This window comes from Alligator mississippiensis, chromosome 14 (assembly GCF_030867095.1).
Source record: "Alligator mississippiensis isolate rAllMis1 chromosome 14, rAllMis1, whole genome shotgun sequence".
In the NCBI taxonomy this organism is placed as follows: Eukaryota; Metazoa; Chordata; order Crocodylia; family Alligatoridae; genus Alligator; species Alligator mississippiensis.
The window spans coordinates 29,335,581-29,362,726 of NC_081837.1; the positions used below are offsets into that span (position 1 = coordinate 29,335,581).

The 27,146-nt window shown below is 51.2% G+C and overlaps 1 protein-coding gene across 1 annotated transcript; it reads left to right on the forward strand.

Moving 5' to 3' along the window:
• The first annotated feature begins 24,230 nt into the window (after positions 1-24,230).
• On the forward strand, positions 24,231-26,673 carry FZD9 (frizzled class receptor 9). The gene has a single exon (XM_006258793.4). The coding sequence runs from the start codon at positions 24,392-24,394 to the stop codon at positions 26,144-26,146; it is 1,755 nt and encodes a 584-aa protein (XP_006258855.1). The 5' UTR covers positions 24,231-24,391; the 3' UTR covers positions 26,147-26,673.
• The last annotated feature ends 473 nt before the right edge of the window (positions 26,674-27,146 follow it).

Genomic DNA, 27,146 nt, shown 5'->3' on the forward strand with positions numbered 1-27,146 from the left:
CCCTGGCCCCTGGCCCCATCTTTCCCCAGCCCCGCCTCAGCACCAGGGCAGTTGTGGGGGAAGGGAGTAAGTCCCTCCTGGTCTCCCTTTGAATGGAGGAGCTGGGCATTGTTCCCTATTTGTAAAGAAGAGAGGGAGCCACAATGAGGGGCTGGGTGGGGGCTGCAAGTCTGCATGGCCCTTCACTGCTGCCTTGTGCACATCCCCCCTCCCCTCGCTGGGATGAGAAAGGCTCCATTCTCCTTCCCCTCTGCATTTGCATGACTGAGGAGGACACCCCCCAGCCTGGGCTCTCCCTCTCTCAAAGGCCTGTTGCCATGGGACCGGGCCCTGGCTCATCTGGAGAACTCTTGAATGAGCCCCTCCACCCCCCTGACTCCCCTCCCCGCCTGGCCCTACTGCCCCCAACCCTGGTGTCTGTGGAAGCTCCCAGACCCCCAGCCACTGGAGCCTGCGCAGGGGTATGCTCTCCTTGCAAGTGCACAGATCTGCTAGCGGTATAAATCCACATGTGTTTGTGTAAGGAGCGTAGACCCTTAGCGAGGAAAGGGAGGCAGGTGCATGGTGTAGGCTTGGGTGAACCCCCAGTGTGTGCTCACATAAGCTAATGCACTTTCACACCGGAGTGTGCTTGCCTCGGCCGAGGCAGTAGAAACGGGAGTGCTGACTCCTAACCCTTCTCCGCAGGTAGGAGAATGTGCAGGAGCTGGGGGTGAGTCTGTGCCCCTGGGTTACACTTGAAGAGAAGCCCCTGGTCAGTGTCTATTCATCAGGGCTTCTCCCGGGCTTCTCCCAGGCTCCCCAGGTCCCTGGCACCATGGCAATGAGAGCCAGAAGGGGCTTGCGCAGATGTGCGCTTGCGTGCCTGTCTGTGTGTGCCTGGGGAACTGTGCATGTCCACTTAAGCTTGCACATGTTAGGGGGGAAGCATAAGCAGCTGTGTATGCTGAGCATATGAGTGTGTGTGTTCATGTAAATGGGCATATGATTGCAGAGGAGTATACACGAGAGCTTTCATAATTGCATGAGTAAGTTCTAGTTGTCTCTGGGTGTGTACAAGGGTGTGCATGTGCATTCATGTGTGCTAGTGAGTGTGCTTGCAACTAGTTTGTATGTGAACTGACATGGATGCATGAGTGTACAATTGCCCACATTATTCTACACTTTATAGTCCCATGCACCAGTACAAGCTGGAAACTGACTGGCTAAGCAGCAGCTCTGCAGAAAAGAACCTGGGTGTTACAGTGGACAGTAAGCTGAATACGAGCCAAAAGTGTGCCCTTCTTGTTGTCAAGGAGGCTAATGGCATACTGGGCTGCATTGGTAGGAGCAGTAGATTAAGGGAAGCGATTATTCTCTTCTATTTGGCACTGGTGAGGCCACATCTCAAGTACTGTGTTCAGTTTTGGGGCCCCCACTACAGAAAGGATGTGAACAAATTGGAGACAGTACGGCAGAAAGGAATAAAAATGGTAAGGGGGCTGGGACACACGACTTCTGAGAAGAGGCTGAGGCAGTGGCGGGTTAAGATTTATTGGGGCCCTGGGCAAACAGAAAATTGGAGTCCTCCCCACCCCATCCCATTATAAACATGAATGTATAAAAAAAATTAATAAATAGACCTGTTAAATCTTTACATTAATAAATAAAGCACAACACACAATGTCAAAATTAACTACTCAATTTTGCCCCCACAAACCTGAATAAACCAACTGCCTTAGGAAAATGACTCAGATGCATGGGATCACCATAAATGTATAATAACATGAAAGGAATGATGTTTTAGTTTAGTGGTCATGTAGACTCTTGTTTGACTATTTTTTTTAAATATATATTTTACTATTGTTGTAGAACTGGCTCCTGGGAACCGGAGGCCTCGCTCCATCTTGCCATTCCCCAGCGCGAGAGCAGGGACTGGAGGAGCCAAGTGGAGGTCCCAAACGTCAGAGCTGTGGGTGAGGCCCTGCTCCACAAAAGGCATAGACATGCCATGGAAGCCCGAGTCCCCAGGCAGCTGGCGAGGATAAAGACTTCTCATCCTTCCCCCAGGGGGCTGTGGGGCATCCTCAGATCTGCCTGGAGCCCAGAGCCCATGGGAAGGCCAACGCTCAGGCAGCAGAGGCCCCTGATGCACTCCCTGCCGGGCCGGCCTGGAAAATGTCGCAGCTGGAGCAGCAGAGCACTTTCCCCAGGCCATGCCACAACCCACTGGGCTGCAGGCTGCACTCCCCGTACTGCAGGACGGCCCTGGGCAGTGGAGCTGCAGCCGGTGATGTGAGCCTCCTCCTGTGTCAGCAGCATTGCTATATTGCACCACAGTCTGGTGGCTGGAGCATACTGGGAGCCAGGGGGGCTATGCCAGGCAGAGGTAACTCTGCAGCAAGTGTTGGCTCTGGCCATGCAAAGCTTGCAGCGGGCGAGGTGAGCGTGGAAGATGCAGGGAGGACCCACATGACATGCGCAGGGATCTTGGGATGGGGGCGGCGGTGCACAGCTCCTGGGCGCAAATGAGGTGCTGTGCTGCAGCTCTGCCCAGGAGATGTCAAGCAGCCATGATGCTCCAACACCCCAGGCCAGCTCCAGCGAAGCTCACTCCGCCACTCCCAGGATGGCAGCAGGGCATAGCATGGCCCCAGCCAGGGCCCCGTCCGGCTTTTTTTGCAGTGTTCTCACAGGTGCTGCCCCAGCCTGTCCGTGCATGACCCCTGAGCTGGAGCGGGAGATTTTTCCCAGGGGGCCCCTGATTGGCAGGAGCCCCTGGGCCCTGTGGACCAGTGCCTGAATCTGTCTCAGGGCTGAAGAAACTGGTCATATTTAGTCTGGAGAAGACTGTGGGCGGATTTCATAGCAGCCTTCAACTTCATGAAGGGTGGTTCCAAAGAGAATAGAGCTAGACTATTCTCAGTGGTGGCAGATGACAGAACAAGGAGCAATGGTCTCAAGTTGCAGCAAGGGATGTTTAGGTTAGATATTAGGAAAAAACTTTCTCACTAGAAACATAATAAAACACTGGAACTACCCAGAAAGGTTGTGTCATCTCCATCCTTGGAGGTTTTTAAGACCCAGCTAGACAAAGCCTTGGCTGGGGTGATGTAGTTGGGGATGGTCCTGCTTCAAGCAGAGTTGGGACTAGATGACTTCCTGAGGTCCCCTCCAACCCTAATTGTCTATGATTCTATTATTCTGTTCCTGGGTATGTGCAAATGAGCATGTGTGCAAGAGGCTGGTATACATTGTCACATGTGCAGAAGTGGGGAAAGTACAGTATGCCGGCCACTTCCAGTCCACAGTTTGCCAGTCCCCGGTCACTGCCAGTCTGGCAGCCAGTCCTCCTGTGGACCAGCAGCCAACCCTTCATGGCCTGACACCAGGCTGGGGCCTAGGGGTTGGGAACCCCTGTTTTAGGGTATGAATCCATTTTAGGACAGGAGAGAGCACAAGTGCAAATGTGTCTGCATGAGTTTTTCTGCATTTGTGTGGGCATTTGTGTAGATATGTAAATGCCTGTGTATGAATAGACATGCTGCATGTGCATACATGTGTGATGCACACATCTGTGTGTGCCTGTTGCATGCAGAATGGATGAGCTGCCTCCTTTGGGCTTCTTCTCAATGCTGGTACTGAGTGAAGTGAAGCTTTATTAGTGGAAGGGAAAACTCTTCTCCTGAGGTCAGACCTGTATGGCAAGACTGTTGCAGCCAAGAACCCTAATGAAGACTGATCCCAACAGCCTCTGTATGAGCACAAGAGTCCTCTGCATGGAACTAGCTGTGTTATTTTTCTAGAGGTCTAAAAGCCCAACCACAAGCTCCCTGGAGACACCCAAAGGAGAGAGAGCTCCTGCTCCGAAGAGCACACAGTGCAGACAGAGGCAAGAGGAGCAGAAACAGAGGTGACACATTTAAGGTTCCCCAGCAGGTTAGTAGCAGAGCCAAGAATGGCTTGTACATCCCAGCTTCAGGCCCTGCCCACAAGTGTCCCTGAACCATCATGGGCCTCAAGGAAGGAAAAAGAAATAATCCAGGGGCCAATAGGAACATGTAGCAGCATGAGTAACCTCCCAGGAAAACACGTCTGATGCTTCCTGTCAAAGAGAATGTTTTATACAGTGAACCTCTCTGACTGGCCATGTCATTGGCTCTCTGGGCGTGTCCAGACAAGTGTGCACATGCATTTCCCTGGGGACAAACAGCAGCAGCACATAGCTGTGCCACTGGGGAATGCGCATAGCTGCTTGTCCCTGGGGAATGCTCATGCACACACGCTCTGGTGCACTGCAAGCTGCCGCCGGTAAGGTAGGGGAGGTTGGGGCCAGCACCTGGGCTGGCGCCAGCAGCCTTACCTGGTGTCCTGCTGGAGCCCTGGGGAATTCCCAGGGCTCCAGCAGTGGCGATCCAGCGCAGGTTACTCCAGCCGACCAGGCTCTGGTTTCAGGCAGCACATGCTGCCACCACATGCACCACCCCACTTTTTTCAGGAGCAGGTTTTTTGGACACCAGGATCTCCCAGTGTCAAAAAATCCTGCCACACTGCAAATTAGCAGCACAGTGAATGCCTGTATGTGCAGCACATGAGGTTTGCAGCACTGCAGATGCATCTGAGGTGCCACATACCGCACTTGCGCACTCAACTAGACGCACCCTCTGTTTTAAAAAGAAAAGCCCATCAAGCCTAATACATTTGTAAATTTTAAACTGATGCATATTCTGTAGTTTGCTCTAACTTGAGTTCAAATCCCCTGCTGAAGTCCTCAGCATAGCATAGCATTAGTACCATGTATAGTGTGTGCAAGAAAAAGGGAGGTCAGGTAAGAATCAGGACAGTGTGTGTACATGTATATGTAAGAAAGAGACCAGAGGAGAATATGGCAGAAATGTATGTGAATGGGTGTGTAAACTGACTGTCAGACTACCAAGGCCTGTTCATACCAGTGGGACAAACCCTAGCTATTTGCTTTGCTCCTGGCCTTCATTTCAAATAGCGATGCAAACAAACAAATATCCCACACTATAATATAAGGAAATTCCACCATGGTGGCTTATCTGCTGTTATAACATTGAAAGAGATAAGAAGGCATGCTGGAATTCTTTACACCATGGAGTTTGTTATGTTTATATAATATATGGCTCGAATGTTTGTACATGACTCAAGATTAGCAGCAATGATGGCAGTCTGTTATGTTGTTATTAAATAAAGAGCAGGCCCTTTTGCGTTGTCTATGGGAACTTTCAGGAAGCTAACTGCAACACATCCACACATAAACAGAAAGATGCTAATAACACATTAACACAAGTGTGGCATGCCCTTCACCAGCTGCCAGTAAAATGTATGTAAACGCAGGCATTAATATATACAATAAAACATACATGCCTGTCCACATGCATACACACACTGAAACACCCAAGTACACACACACATACTGTAATATATACTTGTACCTGAATACACACACACAGAAGTATCCTGGTAGAGACACATACCTGCTCTAATACACACATGTATCTGAATATACCCACACTGAAGTACCCACTACACAAACATACTCTAATACACGTGTACCTGAATACATGCACACTGAAGTACCCAAGTACATATATGCACACACATAGCCACACATTCTAATACACCCATGTATCTGAATACACACACACTCACTCTGAAGTACCCAAATACACGAGCACACATACATGCTCTAATGTACACAAGCACACATATGTACTAGCATACATACATACTAATGTGCACCCAGTGTGCGACACATAGCCAGGTCCTTGCATAATGCTTTGCTGGAACGTGCACTGCTTGTGTTGCTCTCATGCTCAATGAGATAGGGTCAAAATGGTCTATGCTCACATATACTGGATTGGTTCATGCCAAGCACCTGTCTCAGCAGACAGAAGCAGCAGGCACTTTAGTGCCATATATGAAGGCAGAGAAAGAATAGCACTCATTCATGTGAGTCCTGTGAGGGCTCTTTCTCAAAAGTTTGTGCTCTGTGTGTGTATGCAGATGTGTGTGTGTATATGTGTGTGTACATGTATATGCACATGGATAGACATGTGTATAAGTGCATATGAGTTGGTGCAGGTGTCCACACACACAAGTGTGCACATGAGTATGTGTGCACGTGGGGGCACACAGGTAAACTGTCCAGTGCATGTGTTGGGGGCAGGGAGGACCACAGGAGCAGGGTCTACCTAAGGGTAGCTGAAGGATGCAAGGGCATCTCTGCCCACAGTCTGTGGCTCATACACAGAAGGTTGCCAGGGGCACAGTGATTCCAGCAGGCTCATATCAAGACAGTGCATATCGGAGGGGGGCTGCACATGACAGCAAAATGAGCCTGGAATTCTGAATTCTCCACGAAAAAGGGTTTTGTTTGTTTTGGTAGGAAGAAGCAGCTCTTCCCCACAGCTGGGAAGGTGCTTATAGATCTAGTTAAACAGCAAGCTATGCAGCAGTAGAAGCAAGAAGCCACGCTGGGCCAGAGGTTTAAACAAGCCAAGACACATCCCACAAGAGATGCGTATGTGGAAGGAAATGCTATGCCCCATTGCAAAGGCCTACTCAGCACTGTAGTGAGTGGAGATTGGGGTCATGCAGCTGGGTGCTAGGAGGTGCAATGATGGACCAAGGCAGAGAAGGAGGGTCCAGGCCTCACATATACCTACTCAGTCACTAGGATGCATCTGCTCTCACCCCTATGCTTGGGCACTGAGAAGCAGGGCACAGGGTTCTCCCGTGGCACTGAAGTTTCTCAGGCCTGGCTGGGAAGGGTCCAGCTTCCCATATGCCCTTCTGCATGGGCCCCTGTCCAGCAGCAGAAGCATATGGCCTCAACAGGATACCCTCAGCCTGCTTCAGCTCATTGAACAGCCAAGCAAGGGCCACTGTAGTGAGATGAGGGATGGGGATGGAGCTGTATCCTGGGGGGAGGAACAGACATATAAGAAGGTGCTGAGGGAAGGGACATGTGGCTGGGTCACTTTGAAATAAAGCACATGGCAGGGGAGATGCATAGGGGGTGCACATGCACCCCCTACGCATGGTGGTACACCCCCTGCAAAAAGGCACCACTGACACTGTCAGTGGTATCTGTGGGTGCTCCATGATAGCCCCTGGCTGCCGTTGACATGGCTGGCAGCGCCTGAGAGTGGTTGCTGACCCCTGGTTGGTGCTCAGCACCCCCCTCCTCCCTGACAGTGCCAGCAGCATCTATGGGAGCTCCACACTCACCGCCGCTGGGCTCCCACCGCTGCACTCCCACCACTGCCGGTGCAGCTGTGTTCACCCAGACACTGGGGGCACACGCCATTCATGGCACACGGGAAAAGATTTCAGGGGGTACAAAAAAGGAGGAAAAGGAAGCTGCAAGCCAGAGGTATAGGGAATACCAGCACAAGGGAACTCCCTCCTCATCAGTGCAGAGATAGAAAAGGATCTTGGAGTCATTATTGATGCCAAAATGAACATGGGCCGACAGTGTGGGGATGCAGTCAGGAAGGCCAACCACACCTTGTCATGCATCCACAGATGCATCTCGAGCAGGTCCAAGGAGGTGATTCTCCCCCTCTATGTGACACTGGTTAGACCGCAGTTGGAATGCATCCAGTTCTGGGCGCTGCACTTCAGGAGGGATGTGGACAGCATGGAGAGGGTCCAGAGGAGGGCCACTCGCATGATCATGGGGTAGCAGGGCAGGCCCTATGAGGAGAGGCTGAGGGACCTGAACCTGTTCAGCCTCCACAAGAGAAGGATGAGGGGGGATCTGGTGGCTGTTTACAAACTAGTCAGAGGGGGCCAGCAGGCATTGGGGGAGTCCCTGTTCCCCCGAGCACTACCAGGAGTGACTAGAAATAGCGGTCACAAGCTGGCAGAAGGTAGATTCAGACTAGACATCAGGAGGCGCTACTTCACAGTCAGGGCAGCTAGGATCTGGAACCAACTTCCAAGAGAAGTGGTGCTGGCTCTTACCCTGGGGGACTTTAAGAGGAGGCTAGATGAACACCCTGCTGGGGTCGTTTGAACCCAGTACTCTTTCTTGCCATGGCAGGGGGTCAGACTTGATGATCTGTCAGGTCCCTTCCAACCCTACGAACTATGAACTATGAAACCAGCCATTGCCCTGGGGACCTTGTATGAGGGGGTAGGGTAGGGACCTTAGTAGGGAGACAGGCAGTCATGAATGCTCCTCTACCTACCACTTACAGCAGCTGGATTTTGTTATATGCTTGTCTTCTGAAATGAAGCCCCTTGCTCCCCAGGTAGGCACTCGTAGCCTGTCACCACATCACCCCTTAACCTTCTCTTTGATCAAGCAGAGTGAGCCACTGCTGTCTTTCACCATAAAACCTACTTTCCAGTCCCTTAATAATTCATGTAGCTCTTCTCTGAACTCTCTACTGTTTATAGACAACCATCTTGAATTGCATCCTCCAGAACTGGCCACAATATTACAGTAGCAGCTGCAATCAAACCCAGTGCAGAGATAAAGTAATATCCCTACTCCTACTCCATTGTTTATGCATCCAAGGATCATCATAGCCATGTGGTCACAACATCACAATGGAGAGTTCAAGTGCAGCTGATTATCAGCCAGGACAGAGGCTGCCTCCTGTAGGTACAGCCTGCAATCCTTGTTTCTAGATACATGGCCTTATGTTGAAATACAGAATCATAAAAAATTAGGATTGGAAGGGACCTAAGGAGGTCATCTAGTCCAACCCCCTGCTCTGAGCAGGACCATCTCCAGCTAGATCATCCCAGCCAAAGCTTTGTCTAGTTGAGTCTTAAAAACTTCCAAGAATGAAGATGCCACAACCTCTCTCTTCCAATGTTTTATTATCCTGCTAGTGAGAAAGTTTTTCCCAATATCTAACCTAAACTTCCCTTGCTGCAACTTGAGATCATTGGTCTTTGTTCTGTCATCTGCCACCACTGAGAACAGTCCAGCTCCATCCTCGTTGGAGCCACTCTTCATATAGATGAAGGTTGCTATTAAATCCCCCTCAGTCTTCTCCAGACTAAATAAACCCAGTTCCCTCAACCTCTCCTCAGAAGTTATGTGCCGCAGCTCCCTAACCCTTTTTTGTTGCCTTCTGTTGGACTGTCTCCAATTTCTCTACATCCTTTCTGTAGTGAGGGGGCCAAAACTTTACACATTACTCCATATTTGGCCTCACCAGTCCTGAATAGAGGGGAATAATCACTTCACACAATCTGCTGGCAGCACTCCTACTAATGCAGCCCATTATGCCATTAGCCTTCTTTGCAACAAGTACACACTGTTGGCTCATATTCAGATTACTGTCCACTGTAACCCCCCATGTCCTTTTCTGCAGAGCTGCTGCTTAGCTAGTCAGCCCCAGCCTGTGCTGGTACATGAGATTTTTCTATCCTAAGTGCAGGACTTTGTATTTGTCCTTATTGAACCTCAAGAGATTTCTTTTGGTCCAATCCTCCCATTGGTTTAGGTTTCTCTGAATCCTAGCCATACCCTCCAGCATATCTACTACTCCCCCCAGCTTGGTGTTATCTGCAAACTTGCTGAACATGCACTGCATCACATCTTCCAGGTCACTGATGAAGATATTGAAAAAGTGCCGACCCATGGGGCACTCCACTTGATACTGGCTGCCAACTAAACATCAAACCATTGATTACTACCCTTTGGCCAGTCTATAGTTCCCAAGATCCTCCTTCTTCTCTTTCTTAAAGATGGGAACTATATTTGCCTTTTATCCACTCATTTGGGACCTTCCCCAGTCACCATAAGCTTTTAAAGATAATGGCCAGTAGCTCTGCAGTCACATCAGCGAACTCAGCACCCGTGGGTGCATTGTGTCTGGACTTGTCCAACTTTTCTAAATACTACCTAACCAGTTCTTTTACCATCATTGACTGCTCACCTTCTTCCCAAACTGTGCTGCCAGGTGCAGTAGCCTGGGAGCTGACCTTGCCTGTGAAGACTGAGATTAAAAAGGCACTGAGTGCATCAGCCTTTTCCACATCATCTATCACCAGGTTGCCTCCCCCATTCAGTAAGGGACCCACACTTTCCCTGACCTTCCTCTTGTTGCTGACATCCTTGTAGAAACCCATTTTGTTACCCTTCATGTCCCTTGCTAGCTGCAACTCCAATTGTGCTTTGAACTTTCTGATTTCATCCCTACATGCCCAAGAAATATTCTTATACACCTCCCTAGTCAGCTGTCCAAGTTTCCACTTCTTTTAAGCTTCCTTTTTGATATTTTAGCTCACTGAAGAGTTCCCTGCTAAGCCAAGCTGGTCTTCTGCCATGCTTGTTAGCCTTTTTATGCATCAGGGTGGCTTGGTCCTGTACCCTCAGTAAGGTTTCTTTAGAATACAACGAGCTCTCCTGGACTCCTTCCTACCTCGGACTGGCCTCCAAGGGGTTCCTGCTAAGCAGTTCTGTGAGTGAGTGAGTCTGGTTTTCTGAAGTCCAGGGTCCTTATTCTGCTGCTTTCCTTCTTTTCTGGGAGTGCATGTGCCCCCCTGTGCCTCCCGCACATATCACCTATGCACCAGGAAGTTGCCCCCAACACTCTCCAAGAACTTCCTGGATTGCCTGCACACTGCTGTCTTGCCCTCCAAGCAGATGTCAAGGTGATTGAAGTCTCCCATGAAAACAAGGGCCTGTGATTGAGAAACATATGCTAGCTGTTTGAAGGAAGCCTCATCCACCTCATCCTTCTGGTCTGGTGGTCCATAGCAGACTCCCACCACGACATCACCCTTGTTGCTCTTCCCTCTGACCCTAACCCAGAAATTTTTCACAGGCCTGTGTCCAGTTTCATACGGGAGCTCTGAGCAACCGTACAGCTTTTTTACATATAGTGCAACTCCTCTTCTTCTCCCTTGCCTGTCCTTCTTGAACGGTTTGTACCCACCCATGACAGTGCTGCAGTCATGCCAGCTCCCACCGAGTCTCTGTTCTTCCAATCATGTCATAGTGCTGTGACTGTGCAACAACTTCCAATTCTTTCTGTTTGTTTCCCAGGCTCCATGCATTCGTGTATAGGCACCTGAGATAACGAGCTGATTTGTCCTACTTTCTAAGAAAGAATGAGAAGGCCTCCCCTGTTGCCCCCTCCTGCTTGTGCTTCCTCCAGATCATCCACTTCCCCACTTACCTCAGGGCTTTGGTCACCATCCTCCAGCAAACTTAGTTTAAAGCCCTCCTCACTAAATTAGTGAGCCTGTCTATGAAAATGCTCTTCTCTCTCTTTATTAGGTGGGTCCCTTCTCTTCCTAGCAATCCTTCTTCTTGGAATAATATTCTGTGGTCAAAGAAGCCAAAACACTGCTGTCAACACCATCTGTGCAGCCATGCATTGATCTGCAGGATGCATCTTGCAATCTTGAAATGCATCTTTTTTCCTGGTAGCCAGTGCCAAGTTGTCCAGCCTTCCCTGTATCAGTGACCTGTCCTCTTCAATACTTACCCGTTCCCCAATGTTTTTGTCCTCTAGGGGAGTGTGGGGGCAGATAACACCAGCAGCGTCTCCTTATGCCTGACAAAAGGTGTTTGTGACCAAAAGCTTGCAAAGAATTTTTTTTCCAGCTATGTAGTTAGTCTAACAAAAGATATCACATCTACCCAAAGAGCCATACATGTCCTCAGACCAATGTGGCTACAACCAACAACCCTGCAACATGGAAGATATCAAATTTTGCTGTTTGAAATGGAAACTTCACAACATGAAGAAGAAAGAAGCCAACCTTAACAGCGACATATACTTTCTAAGCCTATGCAAGAAACACAACATCAATCCTAGAGGACTGAACATCTACAATCCTTTGACTACCACACACAATTCTAAATATGCTTCACAACTATGCAGGAGAACTTCAGAAAAGCTTTAAAATCATCTCTTTCACATAACCTACTCCAAAAGATATCAACTCAAGAAGAAAATCAACGCATTGCAACAACTTAAAAGAGATAAAACCGGATCTTTCCAAACATTATACAACATATACAAAAAGACTGCCAAAGATTTGTTACAACATCCATCCAACACAAAAAGAAAAAATTGAACCAAGTACTACAGGAACAACTTTCCTAGCCACAAAACAACCATCAGGGAAACAACACCACTACCTTCCAACACTCCAATTTCCTACTTGATGAAACAGAAGGAACCAATCAATTTTCAAATATTATCAATTTCTCCACGCACACACTTACCAAAGCTGAAAAATCTGTCCTCTCCAAAGGCCTTAACTTCTGTCCAGAAAAATACCCAAATAAGGTACTACAAAGTGGAGAACTAAAAGAATTTTTCTGATGTCTCCATCTGAAGGAATATTTCCACAACCAAAGTAAATCCACTTTCAACACTACTTCAACCTGTGACAACATATGGGAAAGTCTCCTAGCTAAAAAGGAGGCGTACACCCAGTGGAAGGGAGGGGCCATCACCAGGGAAGACTATACCTTGGTTGCTTGGGGCTGTAGGGGGGCAGTCAGGAAGGCCAAGGTGGAGATGGAACTGGGACTAGCTACCTGAATCAAGGACAACAAGAAGTCCTTTTTAAATACATAGAGGGTAAAAAGAAGGTACCAGGTAATGTGGGGCCTCTGCAGGACACGCTAGGAAATCTGGTCATTGCACCAGACAGCAAAGCTAACCTCTATAACAATTTCTTTGCCTTCAATTTTCTGAGCAGGGACAGGGTCACCCCCCTCACCCCCGGGACCCCCATAGACCCCAGGGGAGGCACACCCAGACCTAGGGTCAGTGAGGACCTAGTCAGGGAACTTCTGGAGGGACTGGACATGTTCAAATCAGCAGGTCCTGATGATCTCCACCCCAGGGTGCTGAGGGAATTAAGCAGAGGTCATTGCGGGACCCCTGGCATGGCTTTACAAGCACTCATGGTGCTCTGGCATGGTGCCAGAGGACTGGAAAAGGGCCAACGTGGTTCCCATTTTCAAAAAAGGGAGGAAGAAGGACCCAGGAAACTATAGGCCAGTTCATTTTACCTCGATCCTGGGTAAGCTTTTTGAGAGAATTATCCTGGTGCATGTTCGCGAGGGACCAGCAGGGAAGATTATGCTTAGGGGCAACCAACATGGGTTCATTAGAGGCAGGTCTTGTCAGACCAACCTGGTGGCCTTCTACGACCAGGTCACAAAATCCTTAGATGCAAGGGTAGCAGTGGACGTAGTCTTTCTGAACTTCAGGAAGGCCTTCGACTGTCTCTCACCCCATTCTCATTAAAGAACTAGGGGACTGTGGCGTTGACATCTACATAGTCAAATGGGTCACTAACTGGCTGGAGGGCCGCACCCAGAGAATAGTGGTGGACGGGTCTTATTCAGCCTGGAGGGATGTGGGCAGGGGGGTCCCCCAGGGCTCAGTCCTCAGGCCCACACGGTTCAACACCTTCATCAGCGACTTGGACGAGGGGGTAAAAAGCACCCTATTCAAATTCGCAGATGACACTAAGATGTGGGGGGCAGTGGGCACGCTAGAAGGGAGGAATAGGCTGCAATTGGACCTAGATGGGTTACAGGGGTGGGCGGATGAGAACAGGATGGGTTTCAACACTGACAAGTGCAAGGTGCTGCACCTGGGGATGAAGAACCAGCAGCATACCTACAGGCTGGGGAACTCCCTTCTCGTCAGTGCAGAGGCAGAAAAGGATCTTGGAGTCATTACTGATACCAAAATAAACATGGGCCGACAGTGTGGGGACGTGGTCAGGAAGGCCAACCATACCTTGTCATGCATCCACAGGTGCATCTCAGGCAGGTCCAAGGAGGTGATCCTCCCCCTCTATGTGGCACTGATCAGGCCACAGTTGGAGTACTGCGTCCAGTTCTGGGCGCCACACTTCAGGCGGGATGTGGACAACATGGTGCAGGTCCAAAGGAGGGACGCTCACATGATCAGGGGGCAGCAGGGCAGGCCCTGCGAGGAGAAGCTACAGGACCTGAACCTGTTTAGCCTTCACAAGAGAAGGCTGAGGGGGGATCTAGTGCCCCTTTACAAACTAGTCAGAGGGGACCAGCAGGTATTGGGGGAGTCCCTGTTCCCCCGAGCACTACCAGGAGTGACAAGAAATAACGGTCACAAGCTGGTAAAGGGTAAATTTAGGCTAGACATCAGGAGGCGCTACTTCACTGTCACAGCGGCTAGGATCTGTAACCAACTTCCAAGAGAAGTGGTGATGGCTCCTACCCTGGGGGTCTTTAAGAGGAGGCTGGATGAACACCTCGCCAGGATCGTCTGACCCCAGTACTCTTTCCTGCCATGGCAGGGGGTCGGACTTGATGATCTGCTCAGGTCCCTTCTGACCCTACCAACTATGAAACTATGAAACATCAACAAAAATATTAATGCCAAAAATAAAAAAACCCCCTCAGATTGGACACCTTATAGTACTTCCAGTCCACTTCTGGGTCTGCTGGGGAGCACACTGCCCCCCCTGCACCCCTTTGCTCAGCTATCAGCCACAGGGGGACCCTGAGTGCTCCCCCAGAGCCAGGAAGCACCAGTTGCTGAGCCACTTCTGGTCCACTTCCGGGTCTGCTGCTGAGCACTCTGGGGAGACCCCTGTGTTTCTGTGGGATGCTGCACCTGCCCCAGCACCGCAGTGTTCAGAGCCCCTGCTACCTAGAGGTACGTAGAAAAATCATTTAAAGCTGTATCTACGTCCAAATCACCGAATCTGCCCAAATCGCTCCAAATCACTTTGGAGGGTTCCGAATCGATTTGGAGAGATTAAAGGGCCCTCTGATTAGATTCAGATTCGAAGATTTGGCCACCCAATCAGGTCGAATCTCCACTGAATTGAATCAGGGACCAAAGCTTTGCACAGCCCTAATCGTCATCTCATGAATCTCAAAAGGGCTTTCACCCAGAAAGGACACTCCACCAGAGAGATAGAACACACTTTTGAAAGAGCTACCAGGATACCATGTGAAGAATTGCTACAGTACAAAAAGAAAATCCCCACGAAACACACACCATTAATTATGACATACCACCCTTCCCTGGAACCTATACAGAAAATCCTCAAACAATTGCAACCCATGCTAGAAGAAGACACAATTCTTAAAAAGATCTTTCCAAAACCACCCATCCTAGCCTTTAATTAAGCACCAAACTTCACTAACTTCATCACCAGAAGCAAACTTTCTCTGACACAAACCACACCAACTGGATCCAAACAATGCCAGGATAAGAAATGTAAAACCTGACAGCATATTTCCACCAGTCCCACAATAACTACACCCCATAACAGAACCATCACCATTCCTGGATCTTACACCTGCACCTCCAGAAATGTTATATATCTCATCCAGTGCATCAAATGACCTGATGGAAAATATGTAGGAGAAACCAAACAATAACTGCATACCGAAATGAACACGCACAAAAATCCATCAAAGACAAAAATATCCAATTACCTGTGGGTGCCCACTTCTCACAAGACAATCACTCCCTCTCCGATCTCTCAGTTTTAATCCTCAAAAAGAATTTATAAAACACCTTTTGTAAACAAGCCTATGAACTTCACTTCATAAGTCTACTGGATACAAAAAATCATGAACTTAATATAGACATTGGATTTCTGATGCATTACAACTGGCCTGACATCTGATACCCCAGGTAACCAGTCTCCAGCTGACAGCTTGCATTCCTTCACACATTTCCATCCCTCCTCCCCTTCCATCTCTACCCATTGTCTTCCAAGCTTCCACACATCTGCATTTTCACAAACCTGCATGTTCCAAATTAGCTTCTTTTCCACCTTGGAGAACACATAACACCAGCAGCCTCCCTATGTCTGATGAAGCGTGTTTGTGCCCAAAAGCTTGCAAAGAACTTTTTCCCAACTATTTAGGTGGTCTAATAAATGATATCACATCTACCCAAATAACCTTGTCTGCATTAGGACTTTGCACTTGAACTCATTTTTGTGGAACCAACCGGAAATGTGCCCAGTGGATGAAGATTCCTTGTTGACAATCAGAATCACAGATCTGTCAGTAAGTTTCTAATTCATTTGAGGTGCACCATGTTGCAACTGTATTGTTCAAGTTTCTTAAACAAAATATCATGTGGTGACAAGCAAGTGACTTACAAAAGTTTGTTACATCAGTACTATCATTTTGATCAAACAAACTTGTGATCTCTCAGAAAGAAAACACCAGGTTAGTTTGACAAGGCCTTTTTTCCATGAATCCATGTTGATTGTCATTAATTATATTCCCCTCCTTTAATTCTTTATAAGTCTTATAATAGCCATTCCATTATTTTGTCAAGGAATCATGTCAGTCTGGCAGGCCTATAATTATACAGGTCATCCCTGTGCTCTCATCCCCCTGCTTTACCCGTGATAGGGGTTTTGGGGGGGTTGTTTGAGGTTATTTTATCTTTACAGGCGTTGTGCCTGGTAGTCGCTTGGAAGATTGTTTGTGAAACTTTAAGAACAGGTCAGGCAAACACTTGTCTAAGATGGTGTAACAGGGTTCAACTCCAGGGGTGGCCGTGATGCCCCTGGAGCCCCATCAACCCTCGTTAACCTGGCTCTCTTCGGGCAATCTCCCCTCCTCTTCTGCCATGCCCTGATGAAATGATACTTTCAGAAAAGAGAGGCTTCCCCCATCAGATCTCCTCACGAGCACCAGTGTTGCTGCTCATCACCTTAAGGGCTAATTATATGGGCTCCATCCTCCCTAGTACCCATTCCCATAGCTCGCAGATGTTACTCATTCCCCCTCTCTCTCTTCTGTTCCTAACACCCATCTCAGGTTAAGGGCCCCCTGGCCCTGCTGACACATGCCCCTACTGGGCTGTGGGCTCCCAGCCCCAGTTCTTGCCCCTTCTGGTCTATGGGTTCCTTGACTCCCTTGATGTCAAGTTATGATCCCTGGTCTTTGGCCCCTTTCTCTGGGCCCTGGCCCCATTCTTAAGTCAGGTGAGACTCCTTCCACTGTCCGCCAGATGTTCCCCAGCCCTAAGGCTGCATGCTTCCCAGCACAGCCAGCATGGGCCAGAGTCCCCTCCCTCCCTAGGCTGGTCAGGAAACCCTCCCCTGGTAGTTGCCAAGATAAGACTCCTCACCCCAGCTCAGACCCTGGGCTTATATCCTCCCTAAGCCCTGCCCCCTGCTAGTCTGGTGACTACCCTGATTTCCACCTGAGCCCTCCCTGCAGCCTCTTCCCCTCTTAAAGTGACAAGTGCACTAAGCTCTCTGTCACAGGTGGTTTAGATAGGGATGTTACTATCTTGAGAATGGGGTTGAATTAGATGACCTCCTGTGGTCTCTTCCAGCCCTACTTATATATGATTCTGGTATTTTATCCTATTTACCATTTTTTTTAAATATTGACCCAATGTAAGTGTAACAGGGAGCCACAGGCTCCTGTTACTTTAAGGAAAATTTGTAGCAGGCAGCTGAGCAGGAACTAGCTGCACCACAACAAGCAGGCTGACCATTAAGACCAAAGGGAAACCCCTGTGCTTAATTACAGTCAGCTGAGCAGAAGGGTAAGTGCTCCTGGGCCTATAAACCTAGCACTAGGGGCAAGGAGCCTCAGTCTGGCCCTGCAGGCAGCAAGGAGAGGAGCTCCAGAGCATGATGGCTGCAGCAGAGGGACTGACTGGCACCCAAGAAATCCCCAAAAGCTGCAAGTAAAGTAGAAGGGGGACTTATGGCTTGCAGAAAAGTTAGGACCCAGTGGCTGCATCTACACATGTGTTTTACTGCGGAATTGATTAAAGTATCACCATCTACACATGCGCTGGTATTAGGGTGCAGTAAATTAATTAACTCTACCATAAGATAGTACTACTGTCAGGGACAGTACAGTGTTATAGCAAAATCATTTACTGCATAGAAACTCATGTATGGACAGTGGCCAGGACCACAGTAGTTTGAGCCAGGGTGCAGCAGCCCCAGGCTGGCAGCAGGCTTGGATCAGCCACACATCTCCACAGTTTCAGCACTCTCCTGCCCCAGCCAGTTCCTCTGCTGCCCCATGCTGCCACCCCAAGGCCAAGGCTGACCCCCTGAGCCTGCTGCCAGCTTGCTGTTCCACCCCAGTTCAAACTGCTGTGGTTCTGGGCACACATGATGATGCTGCACCTGGGAATAACTGTCTCAGGTGTCAACTGCACCAGAGTTTATTGAACCTCATTAATAGCTCATGTAGATACACCCAGCATGGGGAGAGTTTTGTTAGATAGCCAGCTTTTTGTTTCTGTTCTTATTAATATTGGAGGAACTGATGTGGCTATCAGGGGAGGTCTAGAGGCCACGGAGGGGTGTCTGGCAGTCACTCAGTAGCAGGCAGCCTAGCTTGGGGTCAGGGACCCAAAGGTCTGTGGTCTGAAGCAGGCTGAGGCTACGAGGGCCAAGGCCAGTGGGAGCAACCCAGCCTTGGGTCAAGGACCCACGAGGGCAGAAGCCTGGAATAGTAGAAGCAGACGAGTTTGGCGTTGGAGGCCCAGAAGGTTGAGGGCTAAGAGAGGGTTCAGCTGCTGTGTGAGGACCAGGGGCCCTGAAAATGGAGGGCTGAAGCCAGAGCAGGCTTAAGCCAAGAGGGCCAAAGCCTAGGGAGGGATTAGAGTCAAGGACCCAGAGAAAAGAGAGCCTTGCCAGGGCCCCTGCCCGGCAGGCTGACTAGAGTGTGAGCAGAAGCAGGCAAGCCTGGGGTTAGGGACCCAGAAAGCTGAGAGCTGGAATAAGACTACAGTCACAGGACGAAGGCCAGGGGCCCAGAGGGCAGATGGCTGAAGTCACAGCAAGGAGTCTGAAGCAGAGCAGGCATGAACCAAGGTGGGGGCTGAAGCCTAGGACAGGTGGAAGCCAGACTGGAGCCAGGGGCCTGGGAAGTAGAGAGCCTTGTCAGGGCCAGGGGCTTGGCCATCTAGAATGAGTAGATAGTTAACAGGTGGGGTTACCAGGACCAGTGGACATCTAAAGTAACATCTATGAGGCATGGACATGGCTGCAGGAGATCAGCAGAAGGGGCAGAAGGAGACTACAAATAGCCTTGACAACTAGCGCCATTGGGGAACAGACAGGGCAGAAGAGCCTCACTAAATACTTGAGGGCAAGCCTGAGATCAGCTGGGTCCAAGAGGGACTCTCACTAGACCAAGAATAGAAGAGGGCTCATTCTGGGACCCTGGGGCAGCCTTTCTGTAACCTAACTATTCCATCAAAGGCATGGCAGACAAGAGAAAAAGGGAAAGTGCCCAAGGGCCAGAGCAGGTCAAGAGCTGTGTGGCCATCAGGGGGCATCACACCTGCCCCTGGGGCCCAATCCTGTTACAGTGAGCCTACCTCCAGTCCTTGGGAATTTCCTCAGTTTTCCAAGACTTAATGAAAGTTGTCACTACTGGGTCAAAAAACCCGTTCCCCCTCCTTTCTCTCCCTCTCCCCCAGTTAGCTCTTTTAAAACTCTTGGAAGCAAGTTATCTGGATCAGATGACTATAAAATATCTAACATTAGTAGCTGTTGTTTAGCACTCTCCTTGGTGCACTATTTTATCATGATATTGTTAACAGTTGAGATAAAAACTGTTTGATTTAACGCCCATGGGTGTAATTACCACCCTTCTGTTAAGACAGCCATAAGAAGCCAGCCAGCTCCTTTATAGAAGCAGATAGTCAAAACAATAGCAGTCACAAATGATACAGGCAGACATCGTTGACCAAAACAGAGTCAAGTCATCTGTAAGTGGAGGGATTTCTTTGGTTACTGATTTGTAAAAGTGTGCAATGCAGGAAAGACGAGACAGAGTGAGGAAGAAGGCAGCCAGGACACACCAGATGCAGCTGAAACAAGTACAGAGAAGATGACTTTGAAAAATAAACTGAAAAAAACCTTTTGAGCTGAGTGCGGGCTAGGAGAGGCTTGGAGCTATGGGCAAAGCAGTTTGGTTCCTCTTGTGTTCAGGGAAACAGGCATTTTTAATGTTTGTAAAATAAAGGTTTCAACTGATTCCACACCAGTTTCTTCTCCTAACAGAAACAGCCCACAAGGTCCCAGATTTGACACACTGCTCAGGTCATTTAAAAAAAGGTGATAATGATACAACATGCCTGAATCCTGTGGAAGAGATAACCACCTTCAACACCTCTGCCCTTTCTACGTTATCATTAGGCTTGGCAGGATTCTATTTTCAAATGTTGATTTTGCCTCACACTCTCAGACTGAGGAAAAAATATTTCTATCGTTAATAATCAAAATTCATAGAAAATAGACTTACGAAAAATGACAGCCGATGGAGTGTGTGACGACAGGAGGAGCAGTCTTACAGAACTGTGCTGACTGTAGTTTGGACTACAACTCCTCCCAAACTCCTTCCTCTCTGTCACTCTGCCTCCATTACATCTTGGGGAGATCAGGATGGAGGAAACATGACAAATCATAGCGCAGGTGTTGGAGGCTCTCCTAATCTAGCTCGCAGGAAACACTGTGCTGAGGAATAGCCATCCCCCTTCCTGCAGTGTGTAAGGTCCTGAGATCAGGCCTGGGTTGGAAGGGTCACAGACCACACACCCCATAACACTAGCTCTGCATTGGGGTCAGCAGGGCAGGTGGTCTGTCTCTTTGCCCTTTGCATAACCCAGGGAGCCCTAGGGGCTTGAAGTCTCTGCCCTGCCAGACAATCTGCTAAGGCAGGGGTGGGCAAAATGCGGGTCAGATACAGCCTGCCAGGCCATTCTATCCGGCCCATGGGACCCCTAAAAAATTTAGAAAATTAATATTTATCTGCCCTGGGCTGCCTGTCCTGCAGTCCTCAATGGCTTGCCAAAACTCAGTAAACAGCCCTACACCCAAAATAATTGCCCACCCCTGTGCTAAGGGGATGAGCAAGTTTGTCTCTGGCCTGATGGGTTGCCAGCTCCTTCCATCTTGCCAAGAGGGCAGTGAGTAAGGTATAAGGTGAATTGGCAGCTATGTGGCTGCTTGGGCAGCAGGTGAAATCTCATTCCCTCCGCAAAGCAAACGGAAGAGCCAGCGGGGCATGTTCCCTGTGATGCCAACCACTCAGGGATGCCAAGAAACCCATGGATGCCAAGGGGAAGACTGTCCTGGCACTAAATTCGACTATGGGACCATCCACAGCCCTCCCACATAAAGGCAGCTGTCATGCTGTGTACAGGCCACCCGACTGCTCCAGAGGGGCTGAGCTGGAGTTTTTCTCTGCTGGATGAACCGGCTGCAGCTGTCTCTGCCTTGTGCTCCAGACTGGAGATAAATGCTTGTTTCCAAGCCTTGCCCCAACTTGTCCATCCCGTGGAAGCTCAGTGTCCCTGGGGGTGCTACTATGGGATGGCAGCTCTCAGGGAGACAGGGAAGGGGAGGAGCCCTCCACATATTCACACACACACTCACATGCACATGTGCACCATCTTGGGGGCTTTACATGCTATGGGTCTGGGTGTGTTAACATAGGTCACACAGGCTAGTTGGGCTCTGTGCTGGTGAGGCATTGCACTTGCTGGTAAGAGGATCCATAATCCAAGTCCAGCCTGCACAGGGTCTGAGCTCATCTCTGTAGGATCCAAGCACCTCCCAGGAGTGCATTAAGCAACATGAGTCATATCAGTCACATGTTCATTCTCCATGCGTGGAACTGAGAGCCAGTGTGTGCGTTAATGGGGTCCCCATGCCATGTGTTAACAAGTGTCTGTGAAAAACAGCTGCCGCTCTGGAAGACATCGGCAAAGGCTGCAGCTTGAGCCAGTGGTCACCTCCGGATGTGCTGGAACAGCTGTTGTCCCTGAGACATCTCCCCAGCTGGTACAAACAGGCAGGGAGACACCCAAATACTCCCAGTTACCCCAGCAATTCCCTGCACACCCAAAGCAGAGTCTGCAAAGTTAGCAACTAGGATAACGTTCAGCTGTATTTCAGACCCAGTTGCCCAGATGCAGAAGCAGTCCTCCTGCTCCGTCTGTCTCCATTTCTCTGCCTCTTTCCCCCTAATGGGGTTAAGGACATCTTTTCAGCTATCCCCATCAGCAATTCCTAAGCACTCCCTTTTCATTCAGCAACCCTTCTCTGTGCAAGGTAGTGCCCAGCACAGATAACACCTCTCTGGAGAGACAGAAGGAGGTTTTGTTCACACAAACCCTTGGAAATTCTCAGGTAGATAACAGCTTGCTGGGCTGTTCCCACCAAGCTTCCTTTGTCTGCTCCTTCACGCTGGGCTTAGAACCGCACTACCTGCGTGTAAAGTACTGTCTTTAATTAAACTGTCAGTTGCCCTGTCATCAAAATCTCTTCTCCCTCAGGGGACATGGGAAGACATTAAGGGGAAGGAAAGAGGAGCTGTCTGCACACGCACAATGCTGCTCTGTGCTGGGCTGCTGGGACGAGGACATGCTTCGAAGAAACGCTTAACACTTCCTAGCATGCCCCTGAGTAAAGTGAGTTGTCCAGTTCTCAGCCACAACCAAAGGGTATTAATCACACTGATGTTGCAACTGATGGTGGTAGGGTACTTTCTGTTTTCAGAAGTGTGTGCACGCTCCCTGCCACCCCAGAGAGAGAGGAGCCTTACTAAACCCATCTTAGAGATGGGGAAACTAAAGCATAGTGAAAAGGAAGCCATCCTTCTGAAAAGTGGCCCTTAATGGGTGCTTTGGGCTCTGGGTGCTCAGCTCAGGATGGCTAAAAGCCACCATCTGGCAAAGCACTTAAGTGAGTAGGTGAGTTGTTCCATTGCAGGGTATGGTGGGTAAATGTTTTCAGCTGAGCACAAGCTTCAGGGCATCAAAGGGCCACAGCCTTTGTGATTCAGCTGAGACACCAGGATGAATCAGCCTCAGTGCAGGGCTTCAAGTCAGCACTTCCCTGATCCCAGGCTTGGGCCCAACATACCCAGTCATTCACTCGATCAAATAACACTGCTCATGGAGCATCCACCCCCACTCACCAAGACACTGCTGAAATAATTAACAATGATGACAAACAGCAACTGAAGCATTATTAAACACGTGATCTATCTGTCTGTCTGTGTGGGCTTTACCCTGCCACCCATCCCTGCAGTATGTGGATTGCTCCTAAATAAAATCCATAGCAATAGCACCATCCCTGGCCATTCCCTTACAGGCAAAGAAATTGCCACAGGTCAAAGCAAAGTGGGAACTTGAAAATGACATGCTCCTGCATGGGACAGACACTGACTGATAACGCCCCCCTGACCCTGGGGCCCTCCCTGTCAGGGGCCGCTGGAGCTGTCTGCTGTGACTGACGTGTGTTTCAAGTGCGGCAAAGTGTGCAGGGTGGTGTGGTTGGGTCTCGGGGAGATCGCTATTACATTTAATAGAATCACAAAAAATTAGGGATGGAAGGGACCTCAGGAGGTCATCTAGTCCACCCCCTGCTCAAACTAGGACCATCCTGAACTACATCATTGCAGCCAGGGCTTTGTTGAGCCCGGCCTTAAAAACCTCCAAGGATGGAGATGCCACCCCCTCTCTAGGAGACGGGCTCCGGCGCTTCACCCCCTGGGCCCCACAACTACAGCGGGAGCTCCTGCGCTCTGAGCCACGACACCCACGCACACGAGAGACCACGTAGGTGCAAGCAGAGGGAGCTGGCCCTCTCCACAGCAAAATCGGGTCCCAGGGCTGCCAGCCCGCTCCCAGTCGCCTACCGGTGCTGGCCTGGCAACAACTGAGTCAGGGCGGAGGGGCAGAGCCGGGCTCCCCTTCCCCCTCGACCGGGAGCGAGGCCAGGCGGGTGCCCGGGGCGTCCCCAGCCCGTCTCCTGTCCGAGGCGCACGCGAGCGGCTTGTTCCTGGAGGCGCGCTGGCTCGCTCGCTGGCGGGGAGGCGGCTCGTCAGGCCGGCGGGCGCCTCGCTCCTCTGTCCCTGACGAGCCGCCCGCGCCCGCTTCATCTTCAAAGCGCTTTTACCCCCCCGATGAATTAAACATGCCCCCGCCCTGCTCGGGAGGGGCTGGGACCTGGAGCCCGGGCTTCTCCGCTGCCGAGGGCCGCACGGGGGAGCCGCAGCCCGCGCCCGCCGCCCCGCTGCTGCCAGGAGGGGGAGGCTGCGGGGCGGCCCCGCGGCCAGGCACCTCCTCCCGGCCGGGCCGGGCCGGGCCGGGCCGGGGCGGTCCGGGGCGGGGCGGGGGCGCCGGGGGGGGAGCGCGGCGGCCGCGGCTGCTGCGCCTTTAAAGCGGCGCGCGGGAGGCGGCGGGTCCGTGGCCGGTGCAGCCCCGCGCCGCCCCGCGCCGCCCGCCGCAAACTTCCCGCGCGGGGGACGCGGAGCCGGCCCCGGCCCCGGCCCCGGCCATGGCGCGGGCGGCGCGGCCGAGGCCGGGCAGGACGGGGGCGCCGCGGTGAGGCCGGGCTGCGGGCAGGTGCCGGGAGCGGCGGCCCGGCCATGGCAGCAGCGCCGGCGCTGCGGGCGGCCGTGTCCGTGCTGTGGCAGCTGGTGGTGGCCGGCTCCTCGCTGGAGATCGGCGCCTACGACGTGGAGCGGGGCCGCGAGGCCAAGTGCCAGCCCATCCAGATCCCCATGTGCCAGGCCATCGGCTACAACCTCACCCGCATGCCCAACTACATGGGGCACGAGGACCAGCGCGAGGCGGCCATCAAGCTGCACGAGTTCGCGCCGCTGGTGGAGTACGGCTGCCACGTCCACCTGCGCTTCTTCCTCTGCTCCCTCTACGCCCCCATGTGCACGGACCAGGTGAGCACCAGCATCCCGGCCTGCAAGCCCATGTGCGAGCAAGCCCGGCACAAGTGCGCGCCCATCATGGAGCAGTTCAACTTCGGCTGGCCAGAGTCCCTGGACTGCAGCAAGCTGCCCACCAAGAACGACCCCAACGCCCTGTGCATGGAGGCGCCCGAGAACGCCACGGCCGGGGAGCCCCACAAGGGGCAGGGCATGCTCCCCGTGGCGCCACGGCCCCGGCCGTCGGGGGCAGGGGAGGGCCGGGGGCCCAACGCCCTGGGGTCGTGCGATAACCCCGAGAAGTTCCAGTACGTGGAGAAAAGCCTGTCCTGCGCCCCGAAATGCTCCCCCGGAGTCGACGTCTACTGGTCCCGGGAGGACAAGGACTTTGCCTTCATATGGATGGCAGTGTGGTCCACGCTGTGTTTCGTCTCCACGGCTTTCACAGTGCTTACCTTCCTGCTGGACCCGCGCCGGTTCCAGTACCCCGAGAGACCCATCATCTTCCTTTCCATGTGCTACAACGTGTACTCGGTGGCCTTCATCATCCGCTCTGTGGCTGGCGCCGAGAACATTGCCTGTGACCGGGAGAATGGGGAGCTGTACGTCATACAGGAGGGGCTGGAGAGCACGGGGTGCACCATCGTCTTCCTCATTCTCTACTACTTCGGCATGGCCAGCTCTCTCTGGTGGGTCATTCTGACTTTGACCTGGTTCCTTGCGGCGGGGAAGAAATGGGGCCACGAGGCCATTGAAGCCCACAGCAGCTACTTCCACATGGCCGCCTGGGGCATCCCGGCCATGAAAACTATCGTCATCCTTACCATGAGGAAGGTGGCGGGCGATGAGCTCACGGGTCTGTGCTATGTGGGGAGCATGGATGTCAATGCCTTGACAGGGTTTGTTCTAATCCCACTCTCCTGCTACTTGGTGATCGGGACCTCCTTCATCCTCACAGGCTTTGTTGCCCTCTTCCATATCCGGAAGATCATGAAGACGGGAGGCACCAACACCGAGAAACTGGAGAAACTGATGGTGAAGATTGGGGTCTTCTCCATCCTCTACACGGTCCCAGCCACTTGTGTCATTGTCTGCTACTTCTACGAGCGGCTGAACATGGATTACTGGAACCTCAGGGCCCTGGAGCACGGCTGCCTGGCCTTCCCCGGCAGGAGGAATGCCGACTGCTCCTTGGAAGCCTCTGTGCCCACCGTGGCAGTCTTTATGCTAAAGATTTTTATGTCGCTGGTGGTGGGGATCACCAGTGGCGTCTGGGTGTGGAGCTCCAAGACTCTGCAGACCTGGCAGAGCCTGTGCAACAGAAAACTGGGGATGAGGACTAGGGGGAAGCCATGCAGCGGGGTCACTTGCACGGGGGCGCACTGCCATTACAAAGCCCCAACAGTCATGCTACACATGACCAAGACAGATCCTTACCTGGACAATCCAACACATGTCTAGCACAGGGTCTCTCTCTGGCAAGCCGCAGGGAGTCTGTCACAAGTAAGGGACTAGGAGGGAATGGAGTGGGCCTCCTGGGACTGCTGAGTGCACGCCCAGCTGTTTGGGTCAGGAGCCTCTCAGCTGCAGGACAGGGTTAACCGGCAACAAGCTGTTCACACAAGAGGTGAATGGAAGAGCCAGGGGGGAAAGGAGGGCAAGAGGAGCTGAGAGTGAACTGCAAGGGGGTGAGTGCAAGCTGGTTTGTGGGATACGAGGTCTGTGGGACCTGAAGGGAACTTCCAGGCAGTGAGTCAAGGCCCAGGGGCTGATACCTGCTCAAACTGAACAAGTAGCTGCTTTTCCTTGAGATTGTCTCGTTGCTGTTGCCAAATTCAGTGACTGTTTTCATGCTTTCTTTGAGGGGCAGGAGGGAAATAATCCAGTTCGTGTTTATTTAATTCTGTAATTTATTTTAGAAAAAAAATTTTTTAATCATTAGCTGCAAGGAATGGAAAAAACAATAAACCCTGGATGTGCTATTTCAACTGAGCCTGGCACTGTTTGGAGGAAGTGGAGGGGTTAAAGCAGCTGCAGAGGGGATATTTGTACTCTTTAGCCCAACCAGAGCTGGGATGGGAGAGGGGTTAGGCAGGCAGGGGGTCTGCACCAGCTGAGCTCTGAATGGAGTTAAGGAAGGGCATTGGCAGGTTGGGAACACTGGGGTGTTTGGCACCCTGGCCACCCACTCTGAAGGAACGGCATGCAGTCGGCTCTGCCCACAAGGTAATGTGGTCTGATGGGCAGTGGTGTCAGCAGGACCGGAGGGTGACTGTTGTGCTGGTGTCAAGAGGAACTAGCGGTGCTGTTGGGGAGGTGGGGAGGGGGCAAGTGCTGGGCATGTTTCCCCCCTGCCCCATGCATGCACCACCTGGCCTGGCACCCATGCTCTGACATGTGGCTCCGCTTGTAGCACAGGCTCAAGTCCCCACACAACTCTGCTGACCTGACCTGCAGTCCT

What these genes read in the sequence shown, in the direction of transcription:
- FZD9 (XM_006258793.4), top strand. Translation starts at nt 24,392, where the DNA reads ATGGCAGCAGCGCCGGCGCTGCGGGCGGCCGTGTCCGTGCTGTGGCAG.